The 22,823-nt window shown below is 34.2% G+C and overlaps 5 protein-coding genes and 1 long non-coding RNA gene across 18 annotated transcripts; 4 read left to right on the forward strand and 2 right to left on the reverse strand.

The window, feature by feature from the left end:
* Nucleotides 1-237: 237 nt before the first annotated feature.
* On the forward strand, nucleotides 238-3,562 carry LOC107897366 (uncharacterized). 4 transcript variants are annotated; one of them, XR_001684129.2, is made up of 8 exons: nucleotides 238-365; nucleotides 808-848; nucleotides 946-1,009; nucleotides 1,199-1,328; nucleotides 1,625-1,696; nucleotides 2,361-2,450; nucleotides 2,776-2,899; nucleotides 3,266-3,562. It is a non-coding gene; the product is annotated as an uncharacterized lncRNA (long non-coding RNA). The 4 variants fall into 4 exon arrangements; XR_001684130.2 differs by having other exon boundaries at nucleotides 248-365; nucleotides 941-1,009; XR_005903721.1 differs by having other exon boundaries at nucleotides 248-365; nucleotides 941-1,009; nucleotides 2,392-2,450.
* Nucleotides 3,563-6,076: 2,514 nt separating this feature from the next.
* On the forward strand, nucleotides 6,077-10,582 carry LOC107897367 (putative disease resistance protein RGA3). 4 transcript variants are annotated; one of them, XM_041079722.1, is made up of 4 exons: nucleotides 6,078-9,123; nucleotides 9,227-9,294; nucleotides 9,456-9,535; nucleotides 10,254-10,582. In XM_041079722.1, the coding sequence occupies exon 1, from the start codon at nucleotides 6,162-6,164 to the stop codon at nucleotides 8,655-8,657; it is 2,496 nt and encodes an 831-aa protein (XP_040935656.1). In that variant the 5' UTR covers nucleotides 6,078-6,161; the 3' UTR covers nucleotides 8,658-9,123; nucleotides 9,227-9,294; nucleotides 9,456-9,535; nucleotides 10,254-10,582. The 4 variants fall into 4 exon arrangements, with proteins under 4 accessions (XP_040935655.1, XP_040935656.1, XP_016678295.1 ...); XM_041079721.1 differs by lacking the exon at nucleotides 9,227-9,294 and having other exon boundaries at nucleotides 6,077-9,123; XM_016822806.2 differs by lacking the exon at nucleotides 9,227-9,294 and having other exon boundaries at nucleotides 9,461-9,535.
* On the forward strand, nucleotides 8,694-9,095 carry LOC107895722 (putative disease resistance protein RGA1). The gene has a single exon (XM_016820955.1). The coding sequence runs from the start codon at nucleotides 8,694-8,696 to the stop codon at nucleotides 9,093-9,095; it is 402 nt and encodes a 133-aa protein (XP_016676444.1).
* A 3,592-nt stretch (nucleotides 10,583-14,174) lies between the features above and the next one.
* Nucleotides 14,175-17,122, forward strand: LOC121208609 (S-adenosyl-L-methionine-dependent uroporphyrinogen III methyltransferase, chloroplastic). Of its 7 annotated transcripts, none has more exons than XM_041079731.1 (5): nucleotides 14,175-15,091; nucleotides 15,194-15,271; nucleotides 15,383-15,452; nucleotides 16,218-16,468; nucleotides 16,668-17,122. In XM_041079731.1, exons 1-5 carry the CDS (start codon nucleotides 14,534-14,536, stop codon nucleotides 16,794-16,796), a joined length of 1,086 nt encoding a protein of 361 aa, XP_040935665.1. In that variant the 5' UTR covers nucleotides 14,175-14,533; the 3' UTR covers nucleotides 16,797-17,122. The 7 variants fall into 7 exon arrangements, with proteins under 7 accessions (XP_040935665.1, XP_040935661.1, XP_040935663.1 ...); XM_041079727.1 differs by having other exon boundaries at nucleotides 14,176-15,091; nucleotides 15,191-15,271; nucleotides 16,650-17,122; XM_041079729.1 differs by having other exon boundaries at nucleotides 14,176-15,091; nucleotides 15,191-15,271; nucleotides 16,221-16,468; nucleotides 16,650-17,122.
* Nucleotides 17,123-17,197: 75 nt separating this feature from the next.
* Nucleotides 17,198-21,459, reverse strand: LOC121203544 (glycosyltransferase BC10). The gene is made up of 2 exons (XM_041079724.1): nucleotides 19,613-21,459; nucleotides 17,198-18,035 (listed from the first exon to the last, which is right to left on the reverse strand). Exons 1-2 carry the CDS (start codon nucleotides 20,135-20,137, stop codon nucleotides 17,397-17,399), a joined length of 1,164 nt encoding a protein of 387 aa, XP_040935658.1. The 5' UTR covers nucleotides 20,138-21,459; the 3' UTR covers nucleotides 17,198-17,396.
* A 27-nt stretch (nucleotides 21,460-21,486) lies between these two features.
* On the reverse strand, nucleotides 21,487-22,823 carry LOC121208610 (40S ribosomal protein S30). Its single transcript, XM_041079732.1, has 3 exons — nucleotides 22,656-22,823; nucleotides 22,428-22,565; nucleotides 21,487-21,697 (listed from the first exon to the last, which is right to left on the reverse strand). The coding sequence occupies exons 1-3, from the start codon at nucleotides 22,657-22,659 to the stop codon at nucleotides 21,651-21,653; spliced, it is 189 nt and encodes a 62-aa protein (XP_040935666.1). The 5' UTR covers nucleotides 22,660-22,823; the 3' UTR covers nucleotides 21,487-21,650.

The raw sequence follows: 22,823 nt of genomic DNA on the forward strand, positions 1-22,823 counted from the left end.
GTTCATTTCAAGTCATTTTATTGATTGTTTTTGAACCTAAGTCATTTTTATAAATATAAAAAATTTTTAAATAAATTTGGTAAAATAACCTTTACAGCATGTTTGATTCACTGTAATGACTATGCCATTACAACCCTATTCTAGGCCCACACTAAACACTTGTTTGGTTCAATGGAATGGGCTATTACGGGCTTATTCTATTGCAAAGAAATTGTCTTATTTCTATTCCGTTTCATCAGCACCGATTACTGATTCGGTGTTTAAGGAAACGCTCAATACAAAGACGCTCCCCACTTTGCCCTTTACCCTTCTCCCACTTTCTCACTTGAAAAAGGCAGACGGACACTCCTTCATCGCAGGGTCAGGTAAAACATTTTCTCCCTCTGTTCCTTACATATTCCTCTCTTCCAAATTTTCTGCCATCTTTTTTCTGCTTTCTTTTTTTTTCTCTCAATAGAGTTTTCTTTTCCTCTCTTCCGTTTCTTTTTCTTGATCTATAAAATTCCATCTATTGCTGGAAAGAGCAAGAGGGTTCTTAGAGGGGGAATTGAAATCTAAATCGAAAATAAAAAATGTTGAGGGTAAACCGAGTGATAAACAGGGCACAAGCTTCAATTTCAAATTGTCAATACCTCCTAAGACATGACCCAAAGATTTCCCCTTCACCTCCTCAACATTTTGCTTCAAAATCATCCATTCGCTTCTTCGATATTTACATAGAAATTCCTCCATCTCCCCCTTTTTAACTCTAGAATATTTGATTTTTTAAGTTATAATTCTTTTTAACTTTTTGTCTTGTGTGTGTAGCTTTCAAACAAGGAAAAAATCGAGAAAGAACGAGCAAGACTGTAAGTTTAAGCTTTGTTTGTTTATTGAAATTTTGTTACGTGCTCTTTTTTCTATGAAATTTAATATAAATAATTGTTTTAATTTGATTTAGGGCAGTGTTGATGAATTGAATAGAGAATATTTTGATGATATGTCTGAGCTAAAACAACACGGTGGTAAGGTATTAACTGATTTGTTCTTTTTATATACATATAGGCTATATCATTTGCAAATCTGTTCAAATTAGTTGAATTGCAACTGATTTTTGAGTGAAATTAATGTTACTTTCTGTAAACATTTTAATTGTTAGTTTTTTTTCCTGGCAAATTGCACTGGTAAATAAGATTCTAATTCCCGGAATTGCACCCAGGAAGTTTCATACCATGGATGTTATATATTCTGATGGTAGAAAATCAAAGCTGCCGATTGTTTTTGATGCTAGCAAGTTGGCTATCCCTGAAGCATCTTTAGTTTGTCTATCATTTAGAGCAAACTCTCAGGTATGGTTTCCTTTTTCTATGTTTGTTTTGGACTAAATTTATGTATTTCTTAATGATGTTATAAATCTTCCATTTTTATCATGATAAGAGAATGTTGAATAGATAGTGCATTGCTTTAAAATTGTGATAAGAGGCATATCAGCGACTCCATGGCAATGGAGGGGTTAGCACTAAATTGCAATCATGAAAACAGTAAAAACATGAGAAACAAAAGATGTTGTTGGTTGCTAACTTTTCTTTTCTCTTGTTTCTGGTTATTGTTGTTGATGATGCATTTTAACTCATTTTCTTGTCAGGCTATGGTCGATTCTTGGGGCAAGCCTTTTTATGACGCCTTTAGTGAGTCCAAGAGCGTGCAGCTATATGAGGTTCTATATTTTTGCTATTTAACTTTTCATTCCTTTTTGGCATGTGTGGTGAATCAACTATTCTCAGTTTTCTGTTGCTAGAGAGAACTTATAGTTACATGCATCTGTAGTCAATAATAATAACAAACAAATAAAACAGCGAACAAGAATAGAAGATAACCATGCTACTATGATAAATCATATTACTTGGGACACAAATATGTCTGAACCATTTGTAGAGGTTGATGTGAAGTTGAATCTATGTCTTGAGGTTGTTATCTTATTGGCTTCAAAGATCATGATAGTTACCTGGATACTTAACTTCAATTCTGCCCCGTGACAAAATATTGTTCTTTTGGGTTCTCCAGAATATCCATCTATATATGTTTTTGCCTTCCACAATAATATGAATTTGTTAAGTTTTGCAGTTCCTTTTAGGTTTATTGAATTTCAAAGTTTTCAGGCTCCTGGTGCATTACCTAAATTTGAGAGCCCCTTTGACTAGACAGTTCTGGCTTATATGATTCGATTTATATTTTACTTCTGTAGAACCTTGATTCTAGTTATATTTTTTAGAATGTCAGCATGATAATGTGATTGTATTTCTGTTCTAGTATGTTAACATGTTTAATTATCTCATTCTTTCTAGCTGTTTAAGCAATGGTTTTTTATTTTACTTTGACAGCATTATGGATGAGGTTGATTTTTGTAAACAGATTTACACGCGACCTTTTATTTTACTACCAACTTCAGCTGTTGAGGGTCCGTGAAATATGTAAGTATATCTTGTTTAATTGCAGCATACAAATGCTAAGGTTATGTTTATGTATCCTATCTTATCCATTTGCACATTTATCTTTTAGGGCTTGCAAGATTTAAGGAGCCTCTCTAACTATACTATTATTTCATTACTTTAGTATATTGATTTAATATATATTGAAGGATAATTAGTATGGTTGATTAAATCGCATTTCATAGTGTCTGACACAAGCTTAATCCTCTACCTCAAATACTGTTATTAGTACGGGAGGGGGGATTTTCATTTTCACTCTCTAATTTTTCCATGCATATATTATAAAATGGATTTGTTATTAATACAGAATGACACAAGCTCTACTGGATAGACTTGTTCCTTTGCTTCTTCAGTAGCTAGTGCAAGATTACAGCAACTGGGTTCAACTCCAAAAGCAGCTGATAAATTAGCTTCTTTGTTTATATCAGCTAGTAAGCCTTTCACCTGTTAACTGTTTTATTTTCCCTAATTTGTGTTTCTTTGTCTCAATTAAGTCCATGATGATAAACAATATTCTTTTTAATCTGAATCAATGACAACCGGTTTTATCTGAGAAAAAGTAGGGAGGGGAGGGGGGAATAGCATATTCAGACATATTGGCTGGGGCTAGCTATTTAACAAATTAACGATCATATTCGCCAAATGTTGCTGTATTTTGTTCTGTCAGATTAAAGTGATGTAATGAAGGATGTTAACCTGCCGCTGCTAGCAATAGTATTCGTTTTAATTACCTTAAATAATGATTTTCTTTTCTTGGATGTTCTAACCTTGCCTTTGTGTTAAATTACTAATAACAGGTAAACTAGCAAAGGCAAGGCCGAGTAACTCAATAAATTTGATATTTCAGCAGAGAAGGCATTGTTGAGATTCAGCAAAGAAGGCATTGTTGAGATTCGCAAACTCAATAAAATTTGACATCTTTGGTTAGAAAGAATTGAAATCTTTATCGCAATATGGGTTAAGTTTTGACATCATTTTATTATGATTTCGGATTGTCCCCAATTGGTCTCTTTGGAAATAGAGGAGATATTGCAACTTGACAAGATTCCGAGTATTGAATATATAGAAATAAAATGTTTGTGCCTTTTCTTTTCGATGCTTCAGTGATCCTAATACCAATGGATAAGTAGAAAAATAAAAATTTCAAACTATTTATATAATTTTATTATGTTGGTACCAAATTTCAGACTATTTATACAAATGTTTTAGCAATACTAATACCAATGGTGAACAAGTAGAAAAATAAAAAGATAACACTTTTTCTTTTCGATGCTTTGTGCCTTTTTCTTTTTAATAAAAATTTCATGTTTAATACAATTTATCAATTTTAGATAATAACATAGATAAAAAAATTATATAAAAATTATGTAAATAACAAATGAAACTTTAGTTGAAACCATAAATTTGGGATTAATTTATAGGAAGATAATGACACCAGTTATTATAGTCCAAATAAAACTTTAGGTGATACCATAAAATTGAGATTAATTTATAGGAAGATTAATTTATAGAACATAATTAAATTATTTGTTTCGCTAATGATATTTTAACACATTAAATATGTATTGTAATTTAAAAATAATAAAATAGTTATATACTATTTTTTAATATTATATATTATGTTTTTTATTCATTCATATTTTAATAATAATTATATTAAGAATGTTATTAAATTATATATTATTATCTTTATTAAATTATATTTAATAATAATTATATTAAAATATGATTAAATTATTTATTTTTTATTATTAAATTATATTTAATAATAATCCTATTATAAATTAATAACAATAACAATAATCATCTATCTAAAAAAATTCTACTAAGGGTATTCTGGTCATTTTAGTTTTTTTCCTTATGCTATTACAATATCATTCCATTCAACCAACCACAAGAATACTATTACAGTTCTATTCCATTCCATTCAACCAAATAGCTGAATTACTGATTATAGCTCTATTTCATTATAGCTTTATTCAATTACAGCCCTATTCCATTACAGTGAACCAAACGTACCCTTACTTTTTCAAATGACCAAAAGCAAAAAAAATATAAAAAAATCATTTGGGCTCCGGTGGCATGAGGAAAAATACCGGCAGCTAAAGCATATAATAATGAACTCTTTTTTAATTATTAAATTTCAAATCCTTCTAATTTTATCTTAAAGGGTAAACTGTAAAAATAGTCATTTTTGTTTGTTTCAGGTTACATTTTAGTCACTTATGTTTGAAATGTTACGTTTTAGTCACTTATGTTATTATTTTTTTATGAAGTGACCACTCTTCCGTTAAGTTCTGTTATCTCCTTAACGGTAATCCTACGTGGCAGTCTCACTGGATTTTAAGTGCCAACTTGGATTTCCTAATGGGATGAGAATAAATTTTTTTATTAAATAAATTTAATTAATTAAAAATTTTAAACCTTAAATCTTAGTTAAAAAACCCATCTCTCCCCTTTTTTTAGTTTTCTTTTTCAATTGACTAAAAAAATTATTATCATCAAAATTTTGTATTCACGTACAAAAACAAAAGAGGATTCAATGGAGAGTCCATGTATGTCTTCTTCACCGACAAATTTATGTTCTAAAACTTAAAATGAAGTGCTGTTGACAAATAAGAATATGGTAATCGTTTTTGTTCCAAATCATTGTATTTTTCAATTCTTCACGTTTTTGAATAATTAGTTTCTCAATCAGATTTTTTCTGATCTGAATCACCTTGTTTGTTCACATCCCTTTGTGGGTATTCCTTTTTTATTATCTGAAATTCTTTTAGTTGTTAATATTCATATCAAGAATTTTAATTTAGGGTTTTCATTAAATAATAAAAAATCTAATCTTTTATTTTTCAGTATTGAATAAAAGAGATAGAGGAATGCAAAGAAGACATACCTCCATCTTTATGAAGCAGTCAATTTGATTTCAACTATTTTGATCTTAATAATAATTTTTCCAGTCAAATAAAAAAAATTATTGAAAAAAAGAAGAGACTGAAGAAAAATTAAAAAGAGGAGATAAACAGTCTTTTTAGTTAAAATTTAGGTTTAAAAATTTTAATTAATTAAATTTTTTAATTAAAAATCTATTTTCATCCCATTTAAAAATCCAAGTTAACTTCTAAAATCTAGTTGGACTAACACGTACGATTACCGTTAGAGAGATAACGGAACTTAACGGTAGAGTGATCACTTTGTAACAAAATAGTAACATAAGTGACTAAAACGTAACATTTCAAACATAAGTGACTAAAATGTAACCTGAGACAAACAAAAGTGACTATTTTTATAGATTACCCTATCTTAAATAAGGTTATATCAATTAAATATTTTCTTAATTAAAATTATTAATTCATTTATTAAACAAGATATATGATATAATTTAAAATGAAAATTTAAATATTATAAAAATATTATTTTGATGTTTTCAAAATTTTTATATTTTTTTTCTTTTTACAACATTTGTAAAATTTTCATTTATAAAATTTATATCATAACATTTTATTTTCTTAAAATAAAATTTATATCATAACATTTTATAAATTTAGTGAAAGGACATAATTATAATATTTTAAAGTTTGTAAAATAATTGAATATGTGTATTTCTGGTGCAATTAAATCTACAATAAATGAAATCAAACATCCCGGGCTAGTACTGATCATATCTACCCTTTCTAATACGAGTGCTGTCTTGCCATGGCGGAAGCGATTGTTTCTGGAGTCTTTGAACGGCTAACCTCCTTCAGCCTTCAAGTTGCTGAAAATGGGGTGAGACTCGTTGTTGGTGTAAACGAAGAGCTCAAGAAGATCGGCACCACTCTTTGCACCATCCGAGCTGTCCTTGCGGACGCCGAGAAAAGACAAGTGAAGGAGCAAGCAGTTAAGCTTTGGCTTGATAGGCTTCAAAACGCAGCTTATGATATTGAAGACCTGTTGGACGGATGGAGCACCGTGGTTATCAGATCGAAAATCGAGGAATCTCAAAGCTCTTTTCGGTTAAGTTCGCTTCAGCCCTTCGCCAATTCTATTCCACGACTTGTTCGGCGTCGTGGTATTGCCACCAAGATTAAAGAGCTAAGTGAAAGTCTTCAAGTCATTGCAAAAGAGAAAGATGATTTTGCTTTCATTGTAAATCTAATTCGGAATGATGATATAGAGCCTGAAAGACCTAAAACCACATGTTTTGTTGATGCATCTGAAATACGTGGTCAAGACCAAGATAAAAACTCCATTATTAGCATGTTGCTAAGCGAAAATGGTCAAGAAAGGGGTGTCCCTATAATCTCCATCGTGGGGATGGGAGGGATAGGGAAAACAACTTTAGCCCAAATAGTTTACAACGATAGAGAGGTGAGCGCCTATTTTCAGAAGAAACTATGGGTGTGTGTTTCAGATCCCTTTGATGAGATGAGGATTGCAAAAGCAATTCTTGAAGCTCTAACGGGTATTCCCTCGGGTTTGGGTGAGTTGAACACTGTACTAGAGAAAATCCATGAATCTATTGTGGGAAAAAAGTTCCTACTTGTTCTTGATGATGTCTGGACAGAAGATGAGAGGAAGTGGCAATCATTGAAATGCTGTCTTAAAAGTGGTGCCCCCCCAGGAAGCAAAATCTTGGTCACCACACGCAAGGAGAATGTTGCTACTGTAATGGGTTGTACCAGATTATTCCATTTGGGGAAGTTGTCTGAAGAAGAGTGTTGGTCCTTATTCAGTCAGGTAGCATTTTCTGGATGGAATCACAGAGCGCGTCAGATTTTGGCAGACATTGGTAAGAAAATTGCAGATAAGTGCAACGGTTTACCTCTTGCAGCAAAAACACTCGGAGGTCTCTTACGTTTCAAAAAATCTAGAGAACAATGGCAAAGAATCTTGGATAGTAATATGTGGGAGCTTGATGAGGCTGAAACCGGTCTTTTTTCTCCCTTATTACTAAGCTATTATGATTTGCCAGCGCCATTAAGGCAATGCTTCTCATATTGTGCCATTTTCCCTAAAGGTTACAAGATAGAGAAGGATTTATTGATCAAGTTGTGGATGGCTCAAGGTTTTCTTGGAGACGGAAATGGGATGGAGATTGTTGGTGAAGAGTACTTCGATAACTTAGCAATGCGTTCTTTCTTTCAAGAGTTTGAGACGGATGAAAATGATGATGGTATAATACGATGCAAAATGCATGATATAGTGCATGACTTTGCTCAACTTTTGAGAAAAAGAGAATGCTATGTAGTAGCCAGCAATGGTATTGAAGAGCAAAGAGCTGAATGGTATCATGAAAGTGCTCGTCATTTAAGAGTAATCCTTGATAATGAACAGGCTGTGATTCCAAGTCTCCTTTATAATGCTAAAAAGCTTCGTAGCCTCCTAGTTGACTCATGTCCTTCTAACTCATCCACTTTAAATGCATCTTTGCCGAGATTATTTGATCAACTAACTTGCCTGAGGATGTTAGATTTGAGCAACAACAGATATCGAAAGCAAACTTCAATTACAGAACTTCCATGCCAAATAGGGGAACTGATACACCTGAGATATGTCAGTTTGGAGGGAAATAAAGGATTAAAGGAATTGCCTATGACACTGTGGGACTTATGTAACTTGCAAACTCTGAACATCAGGTTGTGCTCAAGTATTCAAAGTTCGAAGTTTATACCTGAAGGGCTAATCAACTTGAGACATCTCCAAAATGCAGAAACATATGGATGCACATCCAAGGCATTTGGACTGAAAAGATCAATTCTTCTACAGACATTAGAGGAGTTTGTAGTGGAACCGTTTGGCTACCTTCTTGCTTGGGACGGGGAACAGATATTAAAAGAGTCTGAAATGCATAGGTCCAACCTTTGTGATTTGGGAACCTTTGCTCTTCTTCGAGGAAATCTCAAGATAATAGGATTGGGAGATGTGAGTAGACGTGATGCAGAGGAAGCTGGACTGTGGAAGAAGACTGGCCTTCGTAATTTGACTTTATCCTTTAATTCCATGTACAAAGGTATGAGAGTTCTGGAAGGAGCATATGCTCATGAATCATCTGTTCTCGAAGCCTTACAACCACCTCTGTATTTGGAATCTTTGGACATAAATCGCATGAATGGTCCAACCGCTTTCCCTAGTTGGATGGTGTCACTGACTATGCTGAAGAGGGTTAGACTATGGGCCTGTTTTAATTGGAAAACCTTGCCTCCCATGTGAAAGTTGCCAGTCCTTGAACATCTAGAGATATGGGAAATGAAGAATGTGAAAGAAGTGGGCCAAGAATTTATGGGAGCAGAAACAGAAAAGGGGCAAGCATCATCATCATCATCATCATCAGTTAATAACAATATTGCCTTCCCCAGTTTGAAACATCTTAAATTTCAATCTATGGACGATTGGCAAGAGTGGAATTATGGACACCTACTCACTACAATGCCACTTCTTTGTTCTTTGAAAATCAATAGTTGCCTCAAGTTAAAGTCTTTGCCACGCCATCTTCTTCAGAAGACAACTCTGCAAGTATTAGATATCTTCGATTGCCCGATCCTGACAGAGCGTTATTCGAGAAATGGGACAGGGGAGGACTGGCACTACATTTCTCATATCCCTACGATCACAATTGATGGTGAAGACGTGAAAAGAGATGGGAATTGATCAAACTCTTCTTGGCTTCAAAGCATTGGTATGATAATCTTCCTTTTTGCTTATTTTTACATGCATGTTTCTCCAAATCATTCCCTGTTCACTAAATCTAATCCTAAATTATGTACTATATTTTTATGAAGGAAACAATTATATACAAGCCATATTCCATGCTTTGCAACAAACTTTATATCCATTGTTTAGTTTCCAGGTTTGCGTTCAACGAGTATGAGTCATTCCATATTTAACATCCATTCTTTCCTACACATGCAGCAATATCTTTAAACAAGAAATTTTGAACATTTAAGTTATGCATGACATTTGTGCACAATTAATCTAACAGTTGTATGACTCTTTTTATCCCATTGTTAGGTTAGTTACGGAGCCATTTACCTGGATGCTACCAATCTGCCAAAACCCGATCTTTACAAAATTTTGCAGCATTAAATCAGGTAGCCAAGAAACTTCATTTTGGCTTTTCCTTTGTAATCTTCACCCAGCTATTATGCATCTCATCTGAAAACATTGAGCTCTTAATAATATTAGTCTGTTTATTTTGTGAACACCTCTTGATGCTTATAGCTATCCCTGCTGGTGATGCACAGGTAACTAGACTAGATAAACGATCCATTTTACTTCCTGTAACATTCCATGCTCATTTCCAAGTAAATGTGCTAATTTCCTCAACAGAAAATCACATGGCAGTCTGGCGTCTAGGGGTGGAATATAATGCTTGATTTCCTCAGAACCCTCATTTTTTTCTCCTACGTTGCATGAAAATCCAACCCTTCCAACAGTTTTATGTTTCAGTCAAATAATATGTTCCGAGTCGAACTCAAAAACCATGGCACCAACTTCCATAAATTGTTACAGAAAGTCAGCAATAGTATATGTTTACATCACATTGAATATATTGTTATTTAATGAGTCCTATGTTTTTGCTTTGGAAAGTTTACTTACAGTATTAAAGAGTCATTCGCTTTCATTATCCACGTCCAACACCAGGTAGTTGAGTTGAAGGTTATGCCATCTGATTTTTCCAATCTATATCTATGCTTGAAGTCAACCGCATTGATAAACACATTAATTTACATAATTCATGTGTCTAAATTGGTTTATTTCTGAACTAATCCCTGCTTAATTGGTGTTTTTATGATTTAATCTTGTCAGGGATGCAATTAGTGAAAAACGAGCAAAAAGAGGCCAAATTGAAGCACAAATCATTGAGTTGTGGCCAAATCATAAAGATGGGAAGGCCAAGGACTTAACATCAAAATTTGACTTTGTAAATAGCTAAAAATAGAAGATATTATTTTATTTTGTTTTATTTTGTTTTATTTTATTATTTTAGGATTAAGCTATTTTTAGTAAACCCTATCTATATAAATAGAGGCTTTTAGTTCTTAGAAAATCATCTCTTGTTTTTGTATTCCTACTTCTATTTGGAATAGAAATACTCTCCTTTTCCCTTTTCAAATTAAAGTTTAGCATTCTGTCAATTTTCATTTAGTTTTGTTTCTTTTCCACAATTGGGTCAATTGCTATCCAAGTCCCCTTTTCTTTCCAAAATTCCATCATCCTTCACACAAAGCCAAAACACAATCCACAACCTTCAAGCATGACTAAATTCATGCCACACTAAACCCCTTTCAGTCTTAAGCCGGTGTTAACCCCGTCAAAAAACCCGTGAGTTACGAACCCGAGCTGTTTAACTCCCAACTTTCGATATTTATTATTTCTCCGGATTAAGAGTATGACTTCGTCAACTCACAAAGCCAAGATAACACTAAGTCAAAAAAAGACGTCGTTTGAGTTAGTGTGGCTAGACGTACAGTTGGAATTCCGAAAGGATCGATTGTTTAATTGGTCTTCCGTGAACACATTGGCGTGCCAAGTGGGGATTGCTGTTTGGTTTCGTCAAGGGAAGTAGTAACCGGATTTAAATGTCCCAACGTTTGAGTGCATTGGTTCGAGCTAGGCTCTTCTAGAACGCAAAGCTGCCGGAGGTCTAAATCACGAACGTTTCGTAGGTTGTTCGATCGGTAAGGGTTAGTTATAGGACGTTCCATAACTAATTTACACAAGGAAGAGTTGGTGTCCGAGACGTCCTTGGTAGCTATAACTAGCTTATCGGAAAAGAGGAGGTCACCTAATTTCGAGGATCAGGTTAAAGACGGGAAAACCCGTGCTTAAGGCTGAGCTTAGAGGTGTGCATGGGCCGGGCCGGGCCGGGCCCACTAAAAATTTCAGGCCAGTTTTCTAGGCCCGGGTCCGACCCGACCCGAAATATGGGCCTAAAAATTTGCCCAAGCCCGGCCCGAAATAAAATTGTTAAGCCAGAGCTCGGCCCGGCCCGACCCATATTAATTTTTTTTTTAACTTATTTCATTAAATAAAAAATTTTAAAATATATTAAATAATCAAATACATTTAAAACAAATATTAAAACAAGAAACAAAAAAAAAATATTAAAACAATTCTTAAAACAATACACAAATTAAAAAATATAATAAAAATTGATCATATTAAAATTAAAATTAAAATATAAATATGATTAAAAATAAAAAATATATATTTATTATATAATTCGGGCCGGGCCCGGGCCAAAAAAATTTTACCCGAGCCCGGCCCATTTTCTAAATGGGCCTCATTTTTTTGCCCAAACCCATATTTCGGGCCTATATTTTTACCCGAATCCTCCCATTTTTCGGGCAGGCCTTCGGGCTGGGCTACCATGCACACCTCTAGCTGAGCTAAGTTTAATTGATTTTTCTTCATATTACTTCGTTTTTTTTTCTTATTTCATCTTTTACTTTTTACGTTTTTTTGTGTTTATTTCAGGTTTTATATTTTATCCCCCTAAATATCGCGAGCACGACAACTGTCCAGACATAAATCTGGTCGAGAGATAAATAATTTTCAGTTAACCCAGTCTCTGTGGAATCGACCCTACTCCCTATACTGCTTTAATTTGTAAATTAGGTGTAAGTTTATATTAGTGGAATCGACAGCCATCACCAAAGTTGGGAGTTAAAAAAGGGCTCCATGCAGTAACTCCTCAATATTCTACAAATCCCATATGCATTGCTCCACCTTTCATTTTTTATTGAAGCACTTGTATCCGATATTCATGTCAGGATATAGAAAACAGTACCAACCACCTTGGTTGCAGTACTAAAAGCAACCTTTTTTTGTTCTTTATATGACATTCTGCTTTATGATTTTGTGTTTTAAGATTCTTAAAGAGATCTCCATTCCATTGAGTCCATTCTTGTATCACAATGGCACTTGACCTCTGAATGTGACATCTTTGTTGATGATTAGATAGATTAGTTTGGAGTCAACGGGGAGTTTGAAAATTTTTTTTGGACCAGAATTAAATTGTATAATTTTATAATAATAAATATGAGATTATATCATTTTAATAGTTTATATCTTTATAATTTTTGAAGGGTTAAATCAAATTTTCATTATTTTTAAGAAAGTTAAAATATAACTTTACTATTACTAATTTAAAATTTTATAAATTACAAAAGGAGCTAAATTAAAAATTTACCATATTACTACGCTCAGCCACTGTATGGAGCACAAGGCATTTGAGAAATATGTATAGTGCAACCATTTGTGCAAGGGCTTGCTTTACTTGACTTGCATGGGTCCCAGTTCTGTTCTCTCTATGACTAAACTAACAGAACATTGGTGCCTTTGCCAACGAAGAAGCGGATACCAGTTGTCCATGTTTATCTGGACAAATCCACGTCCAGGTTCATCTTAGACAAGTTGATGAATTTAGAAATATATTTATCTAGTTTCATTTGTATTTTGAATATTTTATATTATTTTTTAATTTCAAAATATAAATAATTTTGAAAATATATCATATTTTTAAATTTTTTCTATGCTTTTACGAGGTTCTTTTTTAGAATTTTAATTTTTTAAAAATTCTTTTAAGAACTTTTTTTTTTATTTTTGCAACTTTTGTATAATATAGTGGTCAAAATATGTATTAAGCTAATCCATTAATAAAAAAATCTACTTTCACAAATTATTTTCTTAAATCTATATATTTTAAAAAATAGTATAAATTCTTTCAAAGTTTTGTTAATTTTAAAATTGAGCAAATTGATATTTCTCAAAAATTAATAATTTAATCCATGTCAATTTCGATAATAATGTTAATTATTTCTATCAATACATGACATGTGTGAATTATAATCAATTAATTTAAAAAAATTAAATTAAAAAAGATATAAAATTAAATGAAAAATTATATAAATTATAAAAAGTTTGATAAAAAATTTTAAGTTTTTGCAAATATATAAAAATTCAAAATAATCTTCAAGAAAAAAATTATAAAAAACTTATAAAAAATAATTTGAAAATATATTCATTAAAATTTTTAAAAAAGTCATAAAAGTCCTGAATATATATATATTTTTTGAATTTATGAAGATTATTATTTTATTTTTCAATTTTAAAATATACCATTTTTATGAAATTTTGGAAAATTATTGAACTCATTATAATTTTTTATGATTTTTATTAGCTTTTAAAAGTCAACCAACTATAATTTGGAGATGTAACATGTATTAACGGAAGCTATAAATATTAACATTAATTTTCTACTTAGAATAATAATTTTCTTTATTTGCTTAATTTGGGAATGTACATTAACTAAATTAGTATTTTTGTCGAGAGGACCGATTTGTTGTTTAATTTTAATATTGACAGGGACCAAGATATAGTATAAAAAATGATAGAAAAAATATTGGTTAAAGTTTACTACAAGTCGCTGTACTATATTATAAAGTTTATTTTAGTCCTTATATTATCAAAAGGATCATTTTTAATCCCTGTACATTTGAAAAGCTAATATTTTAGTCCCTACATGTCATTCCACTAACGGTAAAGATAACGTGTAGGGACTAAAATGTCAGTTTTCAAAAGTACAGGGACTCAAATTTTCTTTCTAATGGTAGGGGGACTAAAATGAATTTTTGATGTGGTACAGGGACTTGTAGTGAGCTTTAACCGAATAATATTCATTCGTCGATTGCTTTGCTTTTATTTTGGGTGATCTGCAATTGTTTGAATAAAAAAAAAGTTGAAAAAGAAAAAAACCAAAAACCTTTGCCCCACTCAAAGAGGCAAAGAGTGACAAAAGCTCTCTTGGTGCCTCCAAAAGCTCTTTTCCATCGTCACCATTGTGGCTGCCACTGTCTTCTCATCTTTTCAATGATCAAAACAGTCCTTTCTTTCGCAGCAAACTCCTAATCCAACCCAAACACTCCATCTCTCTCTCTCTCTCTCTCTCCATATATATATATATAAGACTGTTTGAACAAGTTCTGAACATTGTAGGCTGATTAAAGACAGCTACATCCCTCTTTTTGTGTCTGCCGGTTTTGAGTCTCTGTTCTGGCATTTTTACAAACACCCTGTAAACGAAAATGGCGCTTCCCTATACCCATCACTATGACCTTTCGTTCTTTGCTCTCAATTTAAAGAAATTTGGCTCTTCGCATTTGCAACCCTTTTGTTGTTTACGGTGCAATTCCAGCGTTTCATCTTCACCATTCACGGAGAAGCACTCGTTGCAGAGGTACCAAAGGGACCAGTGGGTCTACAACAACAATAACCAGCAGCGGCCGTCTCTCAGCTGCGATGATGAAGCCGCGTCTTGCTCCGTCCCGGCTGATAGCGACTCCATAAGGTTAAATGACATCGCTTTGCAGCTGCCGGAGCTCAGGAAGTTGCTCCAAGTTTTGAAACATAAGAGAGAAAGCTGTGGCGGCCAAGTACCCAAAAATGGACTGGGGGATGTTTTCCTGGTGGGGACGGGACCTGGAGATCCCGATCTCTTGACGTTAAAAGCTGTCAAAGTCATACAAAAAGCTGATCTTTTGTTGTACGATAGGTTGGTTTCTAATGCTGTATTGGACTTGGTTGGCCCCGATGCCAGGCTTCTGTATGTCGGCAAAACTGCTGGCTATCATAGTCGAACTCAGGTGAAGTTATTCAATTTCTGGGTGATTTATGTCAATTAGATTCCTCAGATTTTCTTTTTAATGCAATTGGCCAGTTCATTGATTTTTTGTGCTGTTTAGCAGGAAGAAATCCACGAGTTGCTTCTGAGTTTTGCTGAAGCTGGAGCTACTGTTGTTAGACTTAAAGGAGGGGATCCACTGGTGAGTCATTCAAACAATTACTAGCATTTTTCCCAATAAATTTGTAGAAATGGGTTATTAAGTCTGGTTCCTTCTGGGGCTTTTTCATGGAACAAATGTTGTGATCTTTAGGTATTTGGAAGGGGTGGAGAAGAAATGGACTTTTTGCAACAGCAGGGGATTCAGGTCAAGGTTATCCCTGGTATGATACTCTACAATAATCCTCTAAATTTGCATTAGCAATTTATGATAGATTAAGTTCCTTGTTTTTGAGGAAAAACATTTGATGATGCTAATGGTTAAACCATCCCTGGAGTGTAAAACACTGAACCACACCATTTTGACCAACATTTTTTCTTCTGATTTCATGTCCTGATTCCTGAATTTGAAAAAAGGCTATCATTGTCTACTGATTTTACATGATATGGACTTGCCTCAACTTCTTACTTTTCAACCGATCCTTTTATCTTGCCGGCTTGATTAGCTTTTCAAAGTTTTCTCAATGGGAATACTTGATTTTCTAGAAGGGGTTAAGTGTATTTTGGTTTGTCGAAACAACAATGCGTAGATAGAGGGGAAAGCTGAGGTGTGTAACGTGTGTTGACCATATGTGCTGCATTAGCTGCATTCATATTATTCTTAGTTAAGCTTGTCTGGAGATAGTTTCAAATGGTAGGAAATATTTTTGGATGGAGAAAGGGAGCATTTTTCTCATTGGTTATTGCATCTCTTTGAGCTGCTAGCATACGGGTTCATGCATTTGAGACAATAACCAAAAGAACTAAAATTTTAAGATGTCTTCGATCTTGTTGGTCCTGTGCAGACTGTTGAGTTCTGGTTTAGGAAAGATGTTTGATGTTGAAGAATTGAAAAGCATAGTAATATAGAACTGATTGTATGAGAAATGCCTTTCAACTCTAATATACATATTGCCTTGCTGGTATTACTGCTGCTTCTGGAATATCAGCAGAGTTGGGTATTCCTTTGACTCATAGAGGCATTGCAAATAGCGTTAGGTTTCTCACAGGTCACTCAAGAAAAGGGGGAACCGATCCTCTTTTTGTTGCTGAGAATGCCGCTGACCCTGATTCGACTTTAGTGGTTTACATGGGCTTATCCACCCTCCCTTCTCTTGCACAAAAATTGATACATCATGGCCTACCACCAGATACACCAGCCACTGCGGTTGAGCGAGGAACCACACCTCAACAGCGCATGGTAAGTACAATATCATGCATTACAACACCAAGGACGTCCAGTGGTTCCATTTTTATGTAGGATTTGCAATGTCAAACACAACATGAATTAATGCATTAGGAGGCAGTTCACTGAAACCATAAATCTCGTTTCCATTATGCGAACTAAGTAGGGTTTTTTTTTTTTTTAAATAATGATACAGGTCTTTGCAAAACTTAAGGATCTTGCAGATAAAATCAAAACGGCGGAGTTAGTATCACCAACGCTAATCATAATAGGGAAGGTTGTTGCCCTTTCACCATTTTGGCCGCAGTCTTTGACAGAAGCATCCCGTCTGGTTGAAGTTTAACTAAACGGACATCTATGAGCAGCAGCTTAAAAGGTTACAAATATGGATTTGGGATTTTAATAACAAGTGAGAGGTCAATTTCAAGGCTGATCTAAGGTGTAGGCCAAAGCAGCATTTTGGTCCTCCTTGGACTTGTCAATGTCAACAAGACGCAGCAGCAGCCACCAAATTTCATTGCGAATTTTGTTCGTCATTTCTTTTGTGACCAGTTGTAATTTTCTTCTTTTACATTTATTTGATGGGACAGAGCCAATTGCTCTACTGCCTCACACTTGTAACATTGATGCTTTTTTGACTATTAATTTGACAAATAAAATATTGTTGGATACTTTTCCAATACTAGTTTATTTTAAAGTGTAATTTTTTATGTGAGTCCATTGATTCCATTGATTTACCATAAATTTGAGAGAAAATTATGTATTGATATTTATATGTTTTTATTACCAATATAATTGGTATAACAATAAACTAACAATAACAAAAAAGATATTTATGGGTCTCAAATCTCTACTTTTGTAACCCTTTGAATTTAATCCTCGCTAACGGAGACAGGGTTAGCTTTTAAGTATAATTCATTTGCATAATTTACATAATCCCTAATCAATACCTGAAAACTTTGGATGCCAACCCTAATAAAGGATCCAAAGCACTTGGAGCAAACTTCCTTGCAAAAAGATAGCAAACAGTTGATGGCTGGCCATTATATAGACAGATTAGACCTTCAAAAATTTTCTTAAAAAAACCTTCTGTTATGTCAGCTTTCCCGAATGTGGCCGGATGAGCTCCACCCCTTGACCAGTCGGTCCAAGTAAGAGTCCGGTTCGCCAATAGATGAGGCGATTGGATGGTCAGCATTGTTGGGAAATAGTGCTCGTCGACATAACAAGCTGGACGGCAGAATTTTTTGAACTTGGGATAATAAGTGGTGTCCACAACTATATCGATTGCAAGCTTTCTGTTAACTTCAAACCATTGAGACCCCTTACGCCATTGGCTCAGTGTGACTTCTGGTTCCATGTGTGGGTTGTAGCGCCCTCTCCCGTAAGGTCCAGGTTCATCGAATGAACCCATAAAACTGTACCTTGATCTCGATATGTAATGATAGATTATGCTGAAGTTGTGCAGAGGAATGCAGGATTCGGATAAGAGAATAAACCATTCATTGGAGATGTCGAGCAATGCATTGGCAAGGAGTCTTCTCTCTGCCTCACACATACTCATCCTTCCCCACTCCACCATCTGCAAAGATTTGTACAGAACAACGTATAACTTCCTTCATTGAAATATGTTTTCATTTTTCATATGCTAGTGTTTGAAAATGCTACGCAATGCTGATCAAGGTTTTGTACAAACAAGTTTCACAAAATAAAAAGTACAAAAAGATTTACAACTCCAAGCACAAAAAAGGGTAAACATGCAAGAATGTAGGCAACAAGTGATGGACTGATAGTACAAAGCTTAAAATACAATCATTTTAAAAGGAAGGCACAACCAGTTGTGTTAATCAGTATGTTACTTGAACTTGAGTATAAGTGTGAGACACGAGTATGTATTTAGCACGGATATGCGTAAATTTTTTCTAAGTTTCATGCATTGACATCCTAGGTGGATTGCAATGGCCAAGACTACCTCCAAGAGGCAAAGATTGCTTTCACCAATCACTCAGAAATCGAGACACAAGTTTTTTAGACCTTACAAGATGTATTCATCCAAAATATTGCTAGTGCATATTTATAACTAATCCTGATTCTCAAACACATATCTAATTACTATGATTAGAAAGGAAACAAAAAAAAAATCAAGAAACAGAAAGTAGAGTAGGGCTATGTTATTCATACTTGGGTGGAACTGTCAGATATAGATAGCATTCACTACCAATATGTTCAAAAATTTCAAGATTTCTATGCTTTGGAGGGTCTTTGTAAGATCGTATCCCCAAATCCATATCCACTTAGATGTCGAACATGGAAACTTTAGAAAAAATGAAGAATCAAAATAATATAGGAGTAAGGAGATGATTAATAAGCATCAGGCACAACGAGGAAGAAATGGTAGATAGATGTTGCAGCGAAAAGCTTCGGTTATGCACCAATGCAAAGATTCTCATACAAGAAACGATCCAAAGCTATATCTAGGTGTTGGATATTGGTATGTGTTTGACATGGATATGTTTAATTTTTCTAAGTCTTTTTCATGTAAGTTGGAGTCCTCGGAGGATATATCCTCATGCCATGTCCAAAAATGTCTCATACATGAGTGTTAAACACAGGTACCTCAAATAAAATGAAGAGTTTGAGCAACATTCAACTTAATGCCACGGGCTTATTTTCTTTTTCATAGTATCAATAACGTCATAACATGTAACACATATTTGAACATGGACACAAGAGTATTACCCTCTAAATATATAAAAGGGAAAAACTTGAGTATATCCATGTCGAACACATCCATTCATATTTGAATTAACCCCTAAATTTTGGTACTACAGTCTAAAATTGACATTTCACTTCAGCAGTTAATATTACTACCACCAACTAATCACTAAAAAGGGGTATTCTGGATTCTACCATCTCTTATTGCAAATAAATTTACATGACTCAATGATAAATTAGAAATCTGCAATAGAAATTAATTCATAAATAACATGACTCTTTGGTAAACTAACATAGAAAAACGTAGATAAAGGAGAACAACAAATTAATAGAAAAATGGACCAAGTAACCATCACAAAGATTCAACAAAAAGGAGCTCAAGAAATTTCTGTTAAAACGTCTCCATACAACAAATGTGAAAAAAGATGAAAGGTTAGTTGATACCTGGCTTGGGATTTGTCTCCCATAGAAGGGGGATGATGGCGGATACCCAGCAGTGTAAGATGGAAGGGCATGGACATATATCGAGTAAAGTTCTTCATGCCCTTTGAAGAATCGATCCCAAAGAGGAGCCAGTGGCAATGGACCCTTGGTCAAGAACATGAAGGCAATCTTGGGGACTCTCTTAAAGGGATAATCCTTGATTTGAGGAACAAATGAAGCTCTCCACAGTAATTCTGTATCATTCATATTATGCATCAAGTTAGAAGGAGGCCTAATAAAATTGTCTATGGTAGTACCATCATCTTGAAACAAAGGCTGAACAGCGGATGTTGCTTTAGTTGCTAGCTGCTGGACCATAGAAAATCGTACTGAATACATACTGATGATCGATAATCCGACGCCCACACCCAGAAACAACAAACAAAATACAAGGAGTCTGGAAGGCAAAGCCCTGAAGAGGTTCGTTTTGTTTGCAGAAATGGGTTCTTTACCTTCCTCCATAGCCACTACCCTTGGCTGCATCATAACTTAATCCCTCAATTAAAACCAAACCAAGAAGGACCCTTTTACGATCCAAAATTCTCCCACGCAGGTGATAAAACCAAGACTTTGAAACACTGTCTTAATACAGAAAGATTAGGGGTATAAAAAAGAAGTGACCCAGAATAGATCAGCTTTTCACCAACTAGAAGGGAAATAAGTAGAGGAACAGCGACAAAAAGATTTGGAAGAATCAATGAGCTTTATTCCCGTGATATCGGAGAAATTAATAAAACACAACATATGAAAACAATGCTGAAGAGATTTAAAGACAGAAAAGAAGGGAACAAAGTTGTGTTGTTACGATACGTTTGGGATGTTTGTGTGTGTTTTTACCAAGGTTGAATTTAATAGGAAACGAGATGGATCGATTTCTTGAATGCCGCTAGCTTTGGGTTACTGTCTTTTTTTAGTAATAGGAGACACAGATTTATGGGACTTTTCTTTAATGGCTTTTGTGTGTACATGGGATGTTTTTTTTTATTTTTTTATTTTCTTTTTGTTGGTGTTAACTTTATTTTTTTACCTAAGTTGAAACTGTTTTAAGTAAAAAAAATTGGAGAAACCTAGAATATGGTAACAAGTATACTTGTCCGTTGCTTTGCGTTAAGAACTGTGCAACCATGGCTACTGGTGATGGTAGAACTGTCTTCAGTTTTCAACAATGGGGGATCAACTTTTCAGATGGAATACAATTCTTGATTAACCTCTGGAATTTCCTTCAGTTTTAAGAATGTTAAAAAGAATCTAAAAGAAAAAAACGAAAAGTGATTATAAAGTAAGCAAAGAGATTACTACTCATTGGACCAACACCACAATGTTGCAAATAAGAGATGAGGAGATGTCAAATTGTGAATTATTGAAAATGATTGATGGACAAGTAGTTTTCAACTTTTTAAAGATGGGGAATGATTCGGATACGAGAAATTTCCCCCACATGGGTCACGACAATAGAGCATGCTGCTTGAAAGTCAAAGGCCTAAAGAGCCCAAACTAGGAGAGGCCCAGTATTCCCAAATCACTACCACCACTTTTGAGATTCATACCAAATAAGATGATTTAGGGCTTAAAGTTTATGATTCAAGTAATACAAGCTCACAATCAACTTGAGTCAAACATAAGAATACTCAAATTCAACTCATTCACTTATTCAATCCAAGCTCAAGTTGCTAAAAGCTTGAGTTCAAGCTTAGGGGTAAAAATGGCCATCTATACTCATTGTTTAATTTTCTCAATCAAACAGCAGACTGATAGCCACATCATTTCCATATTCCTTATTAGAGGTAAATAAATCATCTAATGATAGTGCAGGAAAGAAAATAGGAAAAAGAATGTAAAGGATCAGAAATGGAGGGCATTAGTAAATATTTCAAAACAACAGATACCGATGTTATAGTTTTCTTAAAGCAAAGAAAGACTCCAAACTAAATCATAACAATGTAATGCTAATGAAGCTAGAAAATTATCAATATAATGTAAGACTCCTACATGTCCGGCCTCACTTCTCTGACGAGTTGGGTCCGCGCTTCTTCCCAAAGCCAACAACTGCAAACACCAAACCAATAAAACAATCCATTACATGCTCAATGTGCAAAATTTCAGGATGAAACACAAGAATAAACCTTCTTCAACAAATCAATTCTCAAAAGTATTTAAGAAGATAAATAAATAAATAAAAGACCAAAAGCAAATAAAACTGATAACTCCTAGTAAAAAGTAACATGGTCAAGGCACCATATTCACCTTGTCTGAGAGTAAAATTCATTCATGAGAATAGGTAGAAGAAATTACAAATAATGAAGGTTCGATGAAACTTAATCTAACCCAAGGAGAAGGAACTAAATAGGGTGAGCAGACAAGAACTGACAGTAACAGTTGGTCCAAGAAAACAGCAAATTCATCATTAAAATGATTCACTGTAATTAGAGCTACAATGTAAAGTACTCATTGAACCGGACTTTCTGAATATGCCGAACAAAACGATTATCAACTACACATATGTTGCAGATAAAGTAAGATACTGATAAATCCGTGGTCACGTTACATTTGGCTTAAATCCAATTCTGAAACAAAATCCAAAACCAATTAACAACATAATTTCATCACTAAAATGACCGCAGACTATAACTGTAAACATAATTCACTTTCTTTCACATAAACAACTTTTTTAAAAAAGGAACGGGATAACTGATTACTACTTTTTCATTTTACTTGAGCAATACTCGTAATATATATAAAAAAACAAAAGATAAACAAGGAAAAGAGATGAGCTAACCGGCAGTGACGAAACGGCGATTGTATTGCATCCGCTTATAGGCACGACCTCTGGGCTTCTTCTTCTTGTCTTGCTTGGCTACCTTTGGAGTTTGCCCTCTCACTTTCCCGGCACGTGCCAACGATCCGTGAACCTTACCTGTACGCCAATCACACTCATAGATAAAAAATCAAATTAAGTTAAATATAAGAATTGGCAATAATATCATATCGGAAGCTGAGGGTTTACCCATTTGTGATTGTCGTCGCTTCTCTAACTGGACTCTGATTACAGGTGGTAAGAGAGGATGGCGACTTTTGGAGGAATTTAGGGTTAGGGTTTCTTTATCTGGTATTTATTAGAGAACAAATCTGAACCGTTTTAGAAATTGGTTTGGGCCCTTAAATAGAAGCCTGC

The sequence above is a fragment of the Gossypium hirsutum genome, chromosome A10 (genome assembly GCF_007990345.1).
Source record: "Gossypium hirsutum isolate 1008001.06 chromosome A10, Gossypium_hirsutum_v2.1, whole genome shotgun sequence".
NCBI lineage: Eukaryota > Viridiplantae > Streptophyta > Magnoliopsida > Malvales > Malvaceae > Gossypium > Gossypium hirsutum.